The sequence below is a fragment of the Cheilinus undulatus genome, linkage group 8 (genome assembly GCF_018320785.1).
Source record: "Cheilinus undulatus linkage group 8, ASM1832078v1, whole genome shotgun sequence".
Classification (NCBI taxonomy): domain Eukaryota; kingdom Metazoa; phylum Chordata; class Actinopteri; order Labriformes; family Labridae; genus Cheilinus; species Cheilinus undulatus.
The window spans coordinates 34,496,188-34,512,699 of NC_054872.1; the positions used below are offsets into that span (position 1 = coordinate 34,496,188).

Sequence of the window (16,512 nt, forward strand, 5' to 3'; positions counted from 1 at the left end):
AAATTCAAACTAGGGATGGGCGTTTGGAAGAAACCTGGCAACTCGAGCACTGATAATGTTAACGATCAATTAATTGATTAATCGTTATGTATGTATAAAAAACACATACATGGGCATATGTATAACACAGCGTTTCCGCTAGACTTTTTTGTCCTCGGTGAAAATGACTGGCAGTCCTCAAGAATTCCGGCCATTTAGAACAACTACCGGACATTTGCTTTCACACTGTTTTGCTGCATTAACAGCAGAAAAATGCATAAATCTGATATTCTGTGGTACATTGATACATACAAGTCTGTGCTAAACAGGAGGGAGGATACATTTTTATTTCCAGACCTGACCCAAAACCGAGACAGTAGAAACCAAGCCAACAGGAAACCTGAGTAATTATTGCCCTGTTATTACAGGCTTGTAGACAGGTACACATGATTAAAACCCTAGAAATGACTGCACACAGACTTTCTCTTATTATTCTTTGTGTAAGTGGTTTAAAGCATCAAAATGAAAGCTGCGCGCTTTTCCTTACACACGCAGTCAGTTACACAATATACGCCCATGTTAAACTCATTAACAACAACAGCTTCACATTAGCACCGTTAGCCTGTTAGCACATTGGCTGCTACCATAACTTAACAGCCAAATACCATCCTCCACCGACAACAATGGAGCATCCAAACACATAAAAAGGTGCTCTGTTAACTGGACACTGCGTTAAAACTCCGCATTTCAAGTAATAAATGAGTCCTACCGTCAGTTGCTAATATCAGTCCTCATGATAACTGTAACCTCTGCTAAAGCTGTAAATCCAACCATCCTGGTTTATTGGACTAGTCCTGAAAAGACAAAAGCGCCACGCTGCTAGCCCAGTCCAGTCTTCCTCTCATTAATGGCTTATCCAAGACTACTTCTGCTAATTAGCCAGGACATCCCGAGTCTTAACAGCCAGCTACGTTTGAGGAGGAGAGACGGAGCTGTCGTTATCAGCTCCAGCGGTCTCTGTCGTTCTGCACGATGTGATTCTGTGTTGACTACAATCCAACTTTATCTGAGGGTCAGTCATAGGTAGTTTATTGAAGTCCACTACAACTCTGCTCAACTCTCCTCTCTCTGCTGCTGCGTTGGTGTTTACGACGCTCAGCTATACAATTCCCTTTGTTTCAGCCTCTCCATTACTCGCAGCGATGACACTCAAAATCCCTCCATACCGCTGATGATATTAAGCCTTTGGTTAACCAGGAAAACTTCACTTAGATTAAAATTCTGCTTTCCGAGAATGTTTTGGACAAACGTTTCCAGCATAGTCCCCAGCAGAACTGCACATGCTAAGAGAGAAGGCTTGGGTTTTACGTCATCTTGCATACATAATTAGCCATGTGCTTGCCGTCTGAGGAGATAAACAACTCCAGCACTGCAGGGCAATAGATGTAGTAAGATTATATTAATGCATTCTCACAACATATCTTCTAGGTTACACAAAATATAATCTGCAAGCATTCAGTATTTACTTATCTGGCCATCGGCATGTTTTCTGCTGGACATTTTGACCAGTTATATTTTTATCTGCCAGACTTCCAGCCTTTTTACCGGCCAATGCCGGCTAACAGAAACTCCGATATATATAACATTTCCCTATATAACAAAAACTGGTAGCTAATGAGTGTGTTTCTCAATGATTCTCTAAACTGAAATAGTCCCACACCACACTTCGCTTCGCTCTCTTCATTTTGCGTTTCGGCAAATTGAGATAATGCATTGCGCTGCTCCAGTACTTCTTCTGTTTGCCCTCTCCCTCTCTCCTTGCTTTTGTTAAAACCCACTCAAAATGTCATGACAGTAGATATTGTTGTGCAGTGCAGAGTAAGGCGTGTTTAGTCCCTTTATTAAATGCCAGCATCAGATCGACTAAATTTCCTGTGATCGACCAAATTCTTAATGTCCAATTAATTGATCATTGATTAATTGTTCCCATCCCTAATTCAAACCAATTTGACAAAAATATATATCAAGTTAATCCTTTTTAGCCAACAGGGGGTGCTATCTGCTCTTGGTTTCTCTTTTTAATGTCAGAAACTGAAGACTGGAGGTGTACGGACAGTAAGCAAGTCAAAGTGGAAGTGATGAAACCAGGGCCTCATATACTGAGCAAGAAAGAGAAGTGTGCAAGTATTGCAAGGGACTGTAAACATCCCAAATGACAAACCTAGCATAGTGCAGTGTGTTAGACTGCATAAAGCTTCAAAGCTCAAGGCAGCAAAATAAATGATTATATGATAGTAAGTAGATTTAAAATGCCAGCTTTAATGAGTGCAAAGGCCAGAGAGATGAAAGAAAACAGAGGTATATAAATACCTATATATAAATATATAAATAAAGATTGTTTTGGAGGTCTTTGCCACAATATGTAGAATTTACACTGAAATTTTTATACAACTAAAATCTGATGCACATGACTCACTTCTATGTTATATACAATTTATAGTTGAATTTCCTCAAATATTTCCAGAAGTATTCATGTATAGAGATATTCTTAACTTTTACAGTTGTAATGGGACGTGTGTCATAAGGGTGGCTGTCATGACTTGGAAATGTTGTATGGTAAATGAAAGACTGCTGCATAATTCAGTGGAGACAGCCACTGGAAGTGGCCATTCTGTTGCTGCCTCTCATTCATAGTTTGTGCTGCCTATTTGTGATGGACCATGATTATTCTCTGACACTGATTGCCAGTTTAGTTCACTCTTGTAATGTTGCAGCCTCACCAGGAATTTACAGGTTGTGAAGAGATGAGTCATTGCTGCCCAGCGTGCTAACCTGCTACAAACTGTGATTACTTCTTACACTGAATTGAGGACTCTATTCATAAAAAGTGTATGTAACTCAGTGTACTTTATAAACGATAAACTATTGTTTTAGTTTAAATGGATGAATTTTTCATAATGACGGAGTAAAGCTATTAAAGATGCCCTTCCGGACACTGGTTGAGCTCAGTTGGTAGAGCTTGCATCTTTATGCTTAGACTGTAGTCCTCAGTGCACCGGTTGTGGGATCAGTTCCTGGTCTTGGCACATGTTTAGTGCATGTCTTCTGCCACTCTCTCTCTACATGGTTCCTGTTCTGTCTTCGCATTTGTGAGGTCACACACTGATGTTGGAGGAGAAGGCCTGGCTCTCAGTCTCTTCTCTAATTCATCCCAAAGGTGTTCTATCGGGTTGAGGTCAGGACTCTGTGCAGGCCAGTCAAGTTCATCCACACCAAACTCTCTCATCCATGTTTTTATGGACCTTGCTTTGTGCACTGGTGCACAGTCATGTTGGAACAGGAAGGGGCCATCCCCAAACTGTTCCCACAAAGTTGGGAGCATGGAATTGTCCAAAATCCTTCCGGTGAAAGGAACTTTCACTGGAACTAAGAGGCCAAGCCCATCTCCTGAAAAACAACCCCACACCATAATCCCCTTCTCCACCAAACTTTACACTTGGCACAGTGCAGCCAGACAAGTACTGTTCACCTGGCAACCGCCAAACCCAGACTCGTCCATCAGATTGCCAAATGGAGAAGCGCGATTCGTCACTCCAGAGAACGTGTCTCCACTGCTCTAGAGTCCAGTGGCGGCATGCTTTACACCACTGCATCTGACGCTTTGCATTGCACTTGGTGATGTATGGCTTGGATGCAGCTGCTCGGCCATGGAAACCCATTCCATGAAGCTCTCTACACACTGTTCTTGAGCTAATCTGAAGGCCACATGAAGTTTGGAGGTCTGTAGCGATTGACTCTGCAGAAAGTTGGCAACCTCTGCACATTATGCCCCTCAGCATCCGCTGACCCCGCTCTGTCATTTTTACGTGGCCAGTCAGCTGACAGTTGACTGTGGAATATTTAGGAGCAAGGAAATTTCACGACTGGACTTGTTGCACAGGTGGCATCCTATCACAGTACCACGCTGGAGTTCACTGAGCTCCTGAGAGTGACCCATTCTTTTACAAATGTTTGTAGAAAGTACTGCATGCCTAGGTGCTTGATTTTATACACCTGTGGCCATGGAAGTGATTGTAACACCTGATTTCAATTATTTGGATGGGTGAGTGAATACTTTTGGCAATATAGTGTATCTGTGTAGTATTTTGTCCAGTATGTATGGAATGTGTTGGTACTGGTACCATGTTAATACCTGATTTTGATATTCATCTCTAGGGAAGACATGCAAACTGTTTTTAAGGATCTTGGCTGATGTTATAATATTGTAATGATAATGTGTTGTGAACGCAGTATTCTGATATGTATTGTATTGTTTGAGTGTGTTCTTGCAGCTGTTTTTATTTTTGATGTGCATATTTTTTGTGCTGTTGCATGCATCAAGTTGGACTTCTTAAATGCTTCATTTTTTCCTCTTAGAGGTCTTCTTATATAATCTGTTACACATATTGAACTTAATGAAATGATAAAGATAAGAGAAGAAAAGTTGAAAAGTTCTTGGTTGACAAAATCAAGAACACACTGAGAATAATCCATCAAACAAATAAATAATAGACATATGTTTGGATTCTAAAGCCCATTGTGTCTTTTTTTCCCTAAGGTTTAGTGTGAGGGTGAACAACACTGATGTGTTCCATGTGGACAGGCGCTTTTGGACCTCCTTCCGTTCCCGTTTCCCAGCAACAGGCCCTAGAGAGAGAGCTTTTCACTCAGCCACTGTCATCGGCAACTACATGGTGGTCTACGGTGAGCCTGGAGAAACACAGAGGATCTCATCGGTGCTGTCCTGTGTATATTTATCCGTTTTCTTCTTGTGTGTTGTTCAAAGGAGGGAACGTCCATATTCATTACCAAGAAGAAAAGTGCTATGATGAGGAGATCTTCTTTTACCATCTGGGCTGTCATCAGTGGGTGTCTGCTGGGGAGAGATGGTCACTCAGTGAGTTTGACTTCAAACATACTCCAGTTTTCTTCCAGAGCAATTGTCTTTGTGGTTGTTTGAAAATCTGCAGTTCAAAGGCTTACACAAGTTTTCTTTCATCTTAGGAGGAGACTCTGTGAGAGGGCGTTACTCGCATGTTGCCGCAGTGATGGAGGGACGAGTGCTGTTGGTTGCCGGGGGCTACAGTGGCGTTGCCCGTGGAGATCTGGTGGCTTACAAAGTACCACTGTTTGTCAGTAGTGATCAAGGTGACAGGGTGAGTGATTATTTCCCAAAACAAGATGACAAAATAACATCATAGGGATGACAGTCATATGTTTTAATGCTGAAGAGCTTGTAGGGGAAATTCCTTGTTCTAAAGTACTTTTTTTTTTTTTTTTTTTTTTAGGATGCCGTTTGTGCTGAGGCGCTAGACGAGAGTATGTGCCTTAAGAATCCAGAGTGCAGCTGGTGTGAAGGACGATGTCGAGAGTACCAGCCCACCAATCCGGTAAACCTTGACGTTATTTTGCATTCCTGCTATTGACCTACATATATTAAGATGCACAGAGAGACAGGCAACTGGAAGTAAAGCCAGCATATTTAGAGCAAATTCATAATATGTAGTCAGTGAATTTTCCATTGTGACTCCCAATCCTTCCAGCCTCTAATTTTTCTACAGGAAAATGTGGATGTCACTGTCATTATTTGTAAACTTCTGTTTTGTTTTCAGTGTGGCAGTACTGGTTGCCTTGGCCTGGCTCGCTTCCTGTCTGATTGCCAGTCCTGTCTAGTGTTCAGTGGCACTCCAGCTTCCCTGGCCCGTGCCCCTGGGGAGTTCGGTTGGTGTGTTCAGAATGAATCCTGCCTACCAGTGTCAGGTGAGACCCAGGGAGGGAGGAAGGAGGGCACAAGATAAGGGTTTTAAAAGAAGATGTTATGTGCTGACATGGGAGGGACTAGACTCATGTTTGGCGTGTTTCAAAAACAGACAACAGTGACCCAACTGCACCCAGCAAAGATTGGACAAGCTACTCAGACTGCGATTTGACTTGCCTGTTCAATCCCATCGTTCCCTTGGTGCAGTGAGGTCATGCAGTTTTACTCTTTTTGAGCACACGTCACACAAAAGTCAAGGATCAGGCTCGTTTCAGTACAGTGGTACACTTCAGGAAACTGCTGTATGATGAGAATTTCAAGAGGTCAGATGTTTTCTTTGTGTGCTGACCTCTCCCTCTCGGTCTCACAGAGCGAAGTGCGTGCCGTGTGGACCAGATCTCAGGGGCGTACGGCTGGTGGGGGGAGCGTACCCTTTTCCTAACCTCCCTCCACTCCTGTCGCACCGAGAACTATGTCCCGGGACTGCACCTGCTCACCTTCCAGCACCCGCGCAACGACTCCCAGCCTGACAAGGTACGGAGTCCACATCTCAAGTGCTAACTGTGCTAGCTGTGGCTGTATCTACTCCCCTCTTCACTAATACTTATCCCTCCTTCCTTCCTCCAAATTGCTTTAACAATCCAGTGTAGTTCTCCAAGTTGACTACTGTTCCTCTTCCCTTTATTGTTTTCTATCTCGTGCTCTTGGCTTCCTAACACTCCAATGCTCACTTCTCTTTTTCTGTTCTCCTCTGCTGTCTGTTTTCAATACGCTCATAGAGAAGATTCCTGTTTTTTTTTCTGGAGTACTCTGTCAAACTTGTGGAGCAGTTTGTAGAGAATAGTGCTTCTGTTGATGTGTCTCCACTTCCATCCATCCTCCACTATCCTCCATCCTCCTCACCTTCTTTTTGCCAGGTGTCCATCCTCCGCAGCACCACCATCATCCTCAGCCCAACGACTGAAATGGACGTAGCGTTGCAGTTCAGGGGCTTCATCCACCCGCTGTGGGGGGCCCCTCCGCCTGCTCCCCCTCCCACAGACACTGTCTCCATGTGGGCTCGCATCCAGAGGCTCCACTTTGAGGCTCGGATGGCGACCGGGCCCAACTCGAGCCAACTGGTGAGGGAAACAGAACATCACTACAATAGATCTTTAGTAGAGGGTGTGAAACTTGCTGCTTATCTCAAATTTTAACAGTTTGAAAGAATTAATTGTCCTACAGGAAAGTAATACTCACAAGAAACATCACATCTAGATAACTCTTGCCCTCTTTAGCTTGAATTTGATCTTTGTTTGCTATGATTTACATCTACTGCATTCAACTGCATGAGTCTTTTAGAGAGTGTTGATGAAGAAAAAAAATGAACTATTACAATATACGATGTCCTGGATTTTCATAGAGAATAATTTTCCTATGATGGAATTTTATAAAAAATTTTGTCTGGAAACATGATTGTATACAAAAACATTACACCATGTAAATTTAATGAAATAAATGAGAAATTTTAAAGTATGTAGAACTTGTTTGTTGTTATTTTTGCTCAACTTTTCCTCTCTGCCTCTCTGTGCATCTCTAATGTACTTGGAGCAGGAGGTGGTGGGTCGTTGGGCAGCCCAGCAGGAGAAGGAGCTGAAGCTGCTTGCTCGGTCGGATGGGAGCAGACTGTTCTCTAACCTGACCAGAGGAAACCATTACCTTGTTCAGGCTGAGGGCTACCTTAACAACTCTGGCTCTGGACAGACCAGTGAGATGGCTCTGATCTGGAACAGAACGCTGCCTGGAGGAAGTGTGAGTACCAACATATTTAAACTCATCCTTCTCTACAAAGCAAAGAGGTTTAGCTTTTGCATTTCTGTCATTTTTCAACGCCATGAGTCTCTTTCAACACAGTAAACCACCTGACCTGACACCCTCTTTTTTTCCCTTTCAAGGAGATCTCCTTCTTGTTTTTGGAGCCATACCGTTCAGGTTCCTGCTTGGGGTATATGTCATGTCTGGCCTGTCTGTCTGATCAGTCTTGTGGCTGGTGCCCGTCTTTGTCCCGGTGCCTTCTACGGGACAGCCCAGACCTCGAGCCCTGCCCTGAGGGAGAGAAGGGGGAAGGCAAAGGAGAGGGTCAGCGCCATCTGCTGTTGGCTCCACAGCATTGCACCTTGTGTGAAGAGTACAGAGACTGCTCTGCTTGTACTCAGGTACATCACAGAGAACACCAAAAAAAAGCACAATCAAATACACATATAACAAGTAAAACGGTTTTACTTTGAGATAGCTGGTATTTCTGACTAATGCAATGCTAACTGGCCCACAGGATCCCTATTGTGAGTGGCAGATAAACTCAAGCAAGAAGGGAGACTACCAGTGCAGTCGACGTGGAAGACTTGATGGGTCCATACGTGACTCAAGAGGATGCCCTAAAGTCTGCAACCAGTGAGATGAAAACTGTATTTTCAAACTAAAAATGTTGGATACTTTTACAAGAACCCACAGCTCACAACTTAACCCTCCTTTCTCTTGTCTTTTCTTTGTCATGCAAAGGAGAAAGACATGTGGTGAGTGCCTCTCTAACTCCAGCCAGTGCGCATGGTGTGAGTCTGCCCAGGCCTGCTTCTACTTCGCTGCCTACCTCACAAAATATCCCTATGGAGAGTGCAGGGACTGGTATGACAGGTAACATAAGGAGAATTGAAGCCTTTTTAATTTTATTTGCTGCACTACTGTAGTAGTTGTCACAATTTGACATACAGTTTCTTTTTTTTCTTGACCACGTGCTATTAGAATCATAATACTAAAAAAAACGAGTGAATTAAAATTAACTTTAACTTTTTCTGCTCGTCAGCGTTCATTCGGTTCCCCAGTGTAAGCAATGTTCAGCTCTTAACACATGCACAGACTGCCTGCGGACCTTTCAGTGTGGCTGGTGTGGTGACTATAACAATCCCACAATTGGAAAGTAAGTATCACACTTTAATTTCTACACTTAAAAAAAGAACACAAAAGAGCAAACCAGTTATGATTTACAGTTCATCCAAAAAGTATTCAGGCCCCCTTAACTTTGCAATTTTTCTTTTGTTGCAGCCTGATGCTACAGTTGTTTAAATGCATTTATAGTATCATTAATCTACAATCAGTACTGCATCATGACAGAATGGAGAGAATGGCCTTAGTAGATGTGACCAAGAACCCGATGGTCATTCTGAATGGTCATTGCAGATGAGTGGAGGGCTGCAGTGATGATTGTCCTTCTAGAACTTCATAGGGTCATATTTCCTTTTATCTCCTTTAATTTATCTTTATATAATTTGTGTTTATATTATTTGTGCTACATTCTCTTGTATGAAAAGTGCTATACAAATAAACTTTGATTAGTTGATTGATAAGTAAAACAAAACAGTGATGGGAGTCTCAATACTTTCTAAATGCACTATAAATGATTAAGAACAAATTCCTCCTATACTGAAGAACTGATAAAGTCATTATATTTTGGTGATTTTTTTTGAAAACCTTTTCCCACCTGTCTTTCTAGATGTTTGAGAGGAGACTGGGCAGGAATGGATGACCCCTTGGTTTATAACTGTAGTGTTGCAGTTGCTGAAGCTCGGGCTGCAAAGTAAGAGATCCCTTACTACACTTACGTGGCATGATACCATATATTTTCATCTCAATATAAAATGTTTCCTTATAGAGGTAATAATATACTGTAAATTAGAGCCAGATCGATTGATCGGCGGGCTGATTATAGTGTATCACAGATTAATCAACTTTGGCCAATATGTAGCCGATATATTAACTTTTTGCTGCGCGGGGATTTTGTCGCGCTGCTCCTGTGCTCTGCTCCTGCGTGTCCCTGCTGAACTCGGCTCGAGTGCCTGGCCCCTCCCTCTCACACACAAGCAGCTGTCTCTCCCCCACTCAGGCCCCATCCCCACGGAGACAAATTCAGGAATATACGCAAAAGTTTTTTGTTGTATCAGCATTTCATCCACACAGAAACAGCGTTTTGGGTGACTGTAAACGATACTTTTTGAAAATGGGTCCAAGAGTGCATACATCCATAAACGACTACTGTTTCTTTCTGTGTGGACGGCTATCTGCATCTTTCTTGAAACGAACGTCACATGCAATGCAGCTCTCTGAAGACACCTGTTCGGGTCTGACCAAAACAAACATGGTAGACTACAGGGTTGTGTTCGTGCTGCAGAAGCTACTGAGCTTGTTATGGCTTTTCAGCAAAATCTGATGCTCCTTTACCACCACCGCGAAATGCATACACCATAAGCTCTTAAATCCAATGCGGAGAACAACCAGAAGTGCAACTAAAAGAAAGTTTGTGTCAGTTTTCTGTGAGCTTCTTCTTCTCTTTTAGTGCATTTCCGTGGCAGCAATACAGTGTAACGTACAGGCTTGGCATACGCACTACAGTGTTTTCAGTCATTTTAAGTTGCATCTTTGTGAAATAAAGATAAATGCAACTGTTAATTCTCATGCCCACCATTATCTAATAAAAGACTATTATACAGCATTTTAACGTTGTCCAAGTTGCATCTTTTTGAAATAAACGAAGATAAATGCAACTTTTAAATTAGTAAACATTCTGTGTATATCAATGTTCTTATTTCATATATCGGCCGATATATCGGTTATTGGCCAATATATCAGATATCGGCTGATATATCAGATATCGGCATTTTTTAGCCCCCAATAGCAGTATCAGCATCGGCCCCAAAAACCCCATATTGGTCGGGCTCTACTGTAAATATATGAGTGGGGTGTTCTGTACAGTTTGAAAAAGTATTTGGGATGGTGCAGTGTTAAAAAGGGTAAGAGGAACAATTGTCTTCATCTTTTAAAGCAGGCCTTATATTTGTGTTGAGGTACTTTCCTCCATACTAATTGTTATGTTAATTTGCCAGACTCAAAAATAAATCTGTATTTTTCAGCTAATGTTTTGTGTGACAAATTAAAATGTTTGGAGTAACTCTTTTAAAAGTACACAATTCAAATGCTTTTTACTTCTTAATGATACAACTCTACAGGTTTAGTAGAACAGCCACTAGCTTAATCATCGCTTCATACAGAGATTTCACATGGTGATAAAGTAAATTTGTTATTCTTCTCCACTTTCTCATCTTGTTGTTCTACTCCTCCAGCCCTGAGCCTCAAACCTCAGCCCCACCCCGCCCCTTAGACATGGAGATGGAGCTGGAGCACTTGGAGGGCGAAGAGCAAGATGCCATCTGGTCCTACCCCACCTGCCCTGACGTAGAGGAATGCAGGCTGGGCCTGCATAACTGTCACCCCTACGCCACCTGTATCAACACTCCCACCTCGTATGAATGCCACTGTGAGAGAGGTTACACAGGAGACGGCACACTGCACTGTAACCAAACGTAAGAGTCTGTTCAGTTGTCCTGAAAGTCTTTCTTTGGCGAGTTTTAATGTGATGCTCGTATTCACCTTAAATGTTTTGCTTGACTATGCCTCACTTCATTTTCCCCAAGCAGTAACCTCCATTGTTGCAGGTGCACTCAACAGTACAGACGTGCAAAGAAAATGCAGTTCCTCAAGTGTCCACCAGAACTAAAGAATACCTATCCTGTTTAAAAATGCCAATTTTCACAGCAGATATGTTTAAAATTATCAGGTTCACATATTGTATTTTTTTCTTTCTAGCTCATTTCTTTAAAAATATAGGGTAAAATGTTTGTACGAAGCACACATTTTGATTAAATATAAACACTAAGCAGTACTGATAAGTTTGTATGCCACTGAGAATATGCCCATGATTCTACAGTTTGTTATCCGTGTTAATTTCACTGACCAGAACCAAGACTAAAGATGTTAGTCGATAACCTTTTCCTTGAGAAAGGCTAGTCTAAGACCAGCCCAAAATAGATCTTTAGTGATAAAAAAAAACTCTGACGAAAGTAAGATTAGGTTTCATCAAGGACATTAAAACAAGACTTAGGGTGCTTTCGCATTGGGCCCAGTTGTTTCGAACCACGCCACGGCGCGATTCCTCCCCCTCCCCCTCCCTCTCCCTCTCTGGCTTGATTTCACACTAGCAATATTTAACCTTGCCCGGGCGCACTTGCGTATTTACTCTGTCTGAAACAGCAGGTAGCAGTATGCACGTAGCTGGTTTACAACCCCGCAAAGGAGGAGAAAGAAGAAGAAGCTACCATGGCAACCACTGGGGTCATGATCTGAGCAACAACTGCTTTTGTTTTGACCCGACAAAAAGTCCATCCTGCAGCCATGGATGATTAAAATCACTTTTATAGATGCCAGCAACTTCGCTCTTCATATCTGCACATTTACGTGCAGCTCAGAGGATTAAATGGGCTCACGCTGCACAGATACAGCGGTTATTGAGGTGACAGGGGACTTTTATTGCCTTTGCACCTCCTCTCACTGACTCCAACTGACTCCGTAAGGTGAGTCACAACAGACCGTTTATTGACTGAATTCTGATGATTTCCGCTTTTTATGGAGAAAAAATCTGAATAAATTGCCACACTGTTGAAAGAAGTTTAGTTTTTACAATGACGTCATAAAGCTGATATGACGCTCTGTTTCGTATCCGAATGGGTTGCATTTACATCTCATCCGAACTGTGCCAGAGTCCACTTGAATCGCGCCAGAGACCACCTCCCCAAGTGGGCCCGGTGCCTGGCCACAGTTCATTTGCATTCACACTACCAAAACGAACCGGACTTTGGGCTCAAGTGCACTTGGATTCAGGACCGGGCCCTTAGTGTGAAAGCACCTTTAAATGTTTGTGCTGGACTGTGGAACGCTAAAAGTCCATGACATTTCTCCACTGTGCCAATAAGGTTTGTTAGGTTTTTATCAAAGTATTTTAAATCAAAAAACGTATTGATAGCACATTAACATGAGTGTTTAAAATCATATTAATTTTACAGTTTGGCTGATTAAATTCGTTCAAAGAAAATAAAAGTCTTTACTTTTGGTAGACTAGAATCTAAGTACTTTTTATTGACTAAAATAGGACTAAAATATTTGACTTTTTGTTAATTACAAATATAAAGAATAAAAATGACTTACATGTAACTGGAAGGCATTTTAATCGAAAGACTAAGACTTAATTTAAAATAACTGTCAAAATAAAGACTGTTATATTCCCCCCTCATACAGGTGCTACAATGAGTGTCGTGAGGGCCAGTGCAGTGGCAGCCCACGGTTTGAGTGTGAATGCTCCCTTGGCTGGACGTCTGACCCTGCTACTCTGGTTCTTAGTGGTGTTGAGTGTGATGTGGACTGTGGCTGCAACTTCCATTCCACCTGCATTACAGCACCAGGAATATGTGATGAATGCCAAGGTAAGTTCTTTTTCCTTTTCTGTCTAACTCATACCAATCAAAGTTTTCTGCTCTGCTGACATCAATCCTCTGTAATTCAGATTGGACAACAGGCCCCCACTGTGAGCACTGCCGGCCCGGTAGCTTTGGCTCAGCCCTGTCTGGTGGTGGTGGCTGTGTGCAGTGCGAGTGTAACGGTCATGGTGACCCTTTACGAGGATACTGTCACAACCAGACTGGCCAGTGTTACTGCACACACAACACTCATGGACCACACTGCGAGTCCTGCCTGCCTGGTTACTATGGAGACCCCAGGTAAGGAGATGTAAACAGTATGCCCTCTTTTATTGTTTGAATACATTTCAGGTTTAACGTGCCAGTAAACCACATGAGCATTTCAGTTGAAAAAGCCTTTCAACTCTCCCTTTGCTACCTCTTGATATGTTGGGCTCTTTCCACCAAGTGATGCAACAAATACACACGTGGACAAAATTGTTGGTACCCCTCTGTTAATGAAACAAAAACCCACAATGGTCACAGAAATACCTTGAATCTGACAAAAGTGATAATAAATAAAGATTCAATGAAAATTAACCAATGAAAATCCGACATTGCTTTTGAATTGTGGTTCAACAGAATTATTTAAAAAAACAAACTCATGAAACAGGCCTGTACAAAAATGATGGTACCCCTAGAAAAGACTGAAAATAATGTGACCATAGGGACATGTACAACCAAGGTGTGTCCTCTAATCTACAAACTTGTAATCAGTCAGTTGACCTATTTAAAGGGTGACAAGTAGTCACTGTGCTGTTTGGTGACATGGTGTGTACCACACTAAACATGGACCAGAGGAAGCGAAGGAGAGAGTTGTCTCAGGAGATTAGAAAGAAAATTGTAGACAAGCATGTTAAAGGTAAAGGCTATAAGACCATCTCCAAGCCGCTTGATGTTCCTGTGACTACAGTTGCACATATTATTCAGAAATGTAATATCCATGGGACTGTAGCCAACCTCCCTGGACGTGGCCGCAGGAGGAAAATTGATGACAAATCGAAGCGACGGATAATACGAATGGTAACAAAAGAGCCCAGAACAACCTCCAAAGACATTAAAGGTGAACTCCAAGGTCAAGGTACATCAGTGTCAGATCGCACCATCCGTCGTTGTTTGAGCCAAAGTGGACTTCATGGGGACGACCAAGGAGGACACCACTGTTGAAAACAAATCATAAAAAAGCGAGACTGGAATTTGCCAAACTGCATGTTGACAAGCCACAAAGCTTCTGGGAGAATGTCCTATGGACAGACAAGACAAAACTGGAACTTTTTGGCAAGGCACATCAGCTCTATGTTCACAGGCACAAAAATGAAGCATACCAAGAAAAGAACACTGTCCCTGCTGTGAAACATGGAGGAGGCTCTGTTATGTTCTGGGGCTGCTTTGCTGCATCTGGCACAGGGTGTCTAGAGTCTGTGCAGGGTACAATGAAATCTCAAGACTATCAAGGTATTCTAGAGAAAAATGTGCAGCCCAGTGTCAGGAAGCTTGGTCTCAGTCGCAGGCCATGGGTCTTGCAACAGGATAATGACCCAAAACACAGCTAAAAACACCCAAGAATGGCTAAGAGGGAAACATTGGACTATTCTGAAGTGGCCTTCTATGAGCCCTGATCTAAATCCTGTTGAACATCTGTGGAAGGAGCTGAAACATTGTGTCTGGAGAAGGCACCCTTCAAAACTGAGACAACTGGAGCCGTTTGCTCATGAGGAGTGGGCCAAAACACCTGCTGAGAGGTGCAGAAGTCTCACTGAAAGTTACAGAAATTGTTTGATTGTAGTGATTGCCTCAAAAGGTTGTGCAACAAAATATTAAGTTAAGGGTACCATCATTTTTGTCCAGGCCTGTTTCATGAGTTTTTTTTTTTTAATAATTCTGTTGAACCACAATTCAAAAGCAATGTCTTATTTTCATTGCTTAATTTTCATAAAATTTTTATTTATTATTACTTTTGTCAGATTCAAGTTATTTCTGTGACCTTTGTGGGTTTTTCTTTCATTAACAGAGGGGTACCAACAATTTTGTCCACATGTGTATGCACACTAAACACAACTATTGCAAACTTTCTACTTGCTTTAGAGGAAAGAAATGCTGTTAACAGCTCAATATGCATCAGAAAAACAGTTAAAAAGTAGTATCTGTGTGCACCACACAGCCTTTGTGCTTTGAGAACCACCAAGGCAAGGAAAGGAAAGCTAGCTGTTGATATAAGTCACACAGTAGCTGGGTGCAAGTTTGTAAAGAGTCATGAAATGCTCAGTATGTACAAGCCTGTCCTGACTGGTTGTTTGATTCAGACCAGATATATCTTTTTTTAGGTACAAAACTTCAAATTTATGTCTTTAATCATATATGACCATCAGCCAATGAAATGATGCCTACTCTAGGTCTCAGAAGTTAACCTTATTAAGCAGATGGAGTGGCAGCTTTAACTGTAAGCTCGTATGGCTGCAAACAGTCTAGCAGTTAGCTTGGATGTAGCCACAGTAAAGCAGCAGTTTCATCAGAACTGGGCTACATTTCTTCATTAAAATGAAATGGTCTATGTGGCATGTCAGGTTTCTTAGAAGTGATAATTGAAATGCAATTTTGATAAAAATAAGAGGTTTTTAAATATTGTTTTTCCTTATGATGTTTATCTTTGTCCAAAAGGAACAATGGCACATGTTACCGGCAGTGTCAGGGTCGCTCAGTGCTGCTCTCCTCCACTTCCACCTCCGCCATTCCTCTCTCATCTTCTCTGGGGTGGCGAAGTGGCACGGAAGGGAAGGGAGGACTTTCACATTGCCTGTGGGTCCTCTCTGTGACTGAAAACCTGGCCCCTTGTCTGCCTAGACAGCTGTGTCCCCCTATAGCCCTCACGCTACACCCAGACTCCCACACGCATTGTAAAGTAAGTACAAAGGTGGCCTGTTTATGCACACAACTCCACACTCAGTTATTGTTATAGCAGTGAATCTGGCATGAAATAGCTTTATGTTTCTCTCTCTGTCTGTCTCCATTATTTATGTTTTGAAGAGCTCCTATGTTTATGTATTTGATGGCCTTCCTCGTTTCCTGGACAATGGCGTTGTACATTCAGATCACAATCTGATTGGGGCATTTTGTGGAACCACAAGGACTCAGCCTATTACTGTAGAGGCCACCTCAGGTAATTATTTATTAATAAATTATGAAACAATTAATATTTTTACAGACACTTTTTGCACGAGTATTTTATCGTTCTTTTTGCACTAGACTTACTACCCAGCAGATTATTCAACCTTAGGAAGTTATTTTTTCTGTCAACTCTTGTAAGATGTTTTATCAACTCTCTCTTTAATCTGGTCATAAGAATTTTAAAATGAGCTAACT

General features: G+C 42.1%; 1 protein-coding gene across 1 annotated transcript in view; it reads left to right on the plus strand.

Annotated features, from left to right (window-relative positions):
• megf8 (multiple EGF-like-domains 8) overlaps nt 1–16,512 on the plus strand; it is a 31,933-nt gene that overhangs the window by 5,797 nt on the left and 9,624 nt on the right. Inside the window, exons 9-26 of the mRNA XM_041793664.1 lie at nt 4,577–4,722; nt 4,805–4,915; nt 5,023–5,174; nt 5,307–5,408; nt 5,631–5,778; nt 6,147–6,310; nt 6,694–6,897; nt 7,370–7,567; nt 7,711–7,971; nt 8,088–8,206; nt 8,315–8,446; nt 8,616–8,729; nt 9,303–9,386; nt 10,927–11,166; nt 12,935–13,119; nt 13,200–13,413; nt 15,811–16,051; nt 16,177–16,309. Of these exons, the coding sequence (XP_041649598.1) occupies nt 4,577–4,722; nt 4,805–4,915; nt 5,023–5,174; nt 5,307–5,408; nt 5,631–5,778; nt 6,147–6,310; nt 6,694–6,897; nt 7,370–7,567; nt 7,711–7,971; nt 8,088–8,206; nt 8,315–8,446; nt 8,616–8,729; nt 9,303–9,386; nt 10,927–11,166; nt 12,935–13,119; nt 13,200–13,413; nt 15,811–16,051; nt 16,177–16,309 (2,948 nt within the window). The remainder of the gene's footprint in view (nt 1–4,576; nt 4,723–4,804; nt 4,916–5,022; nt 5,175–5,306; nt 5,409–5,630; nt 5,779–6,146; nt 6,311–6,693; nt 6,898–7,369; nt 7,568–7,710; nt 7,972–8,087; nt 8,207–8,314; nt 8,447–8,615; nt 8,730–9,302; nt 9,387–10,926; nt 11,167–12,934; nt 13,120–13,199; nt 13,414–15,810; nt 16,052–16,176; nt 16,310–16,512) is intronic.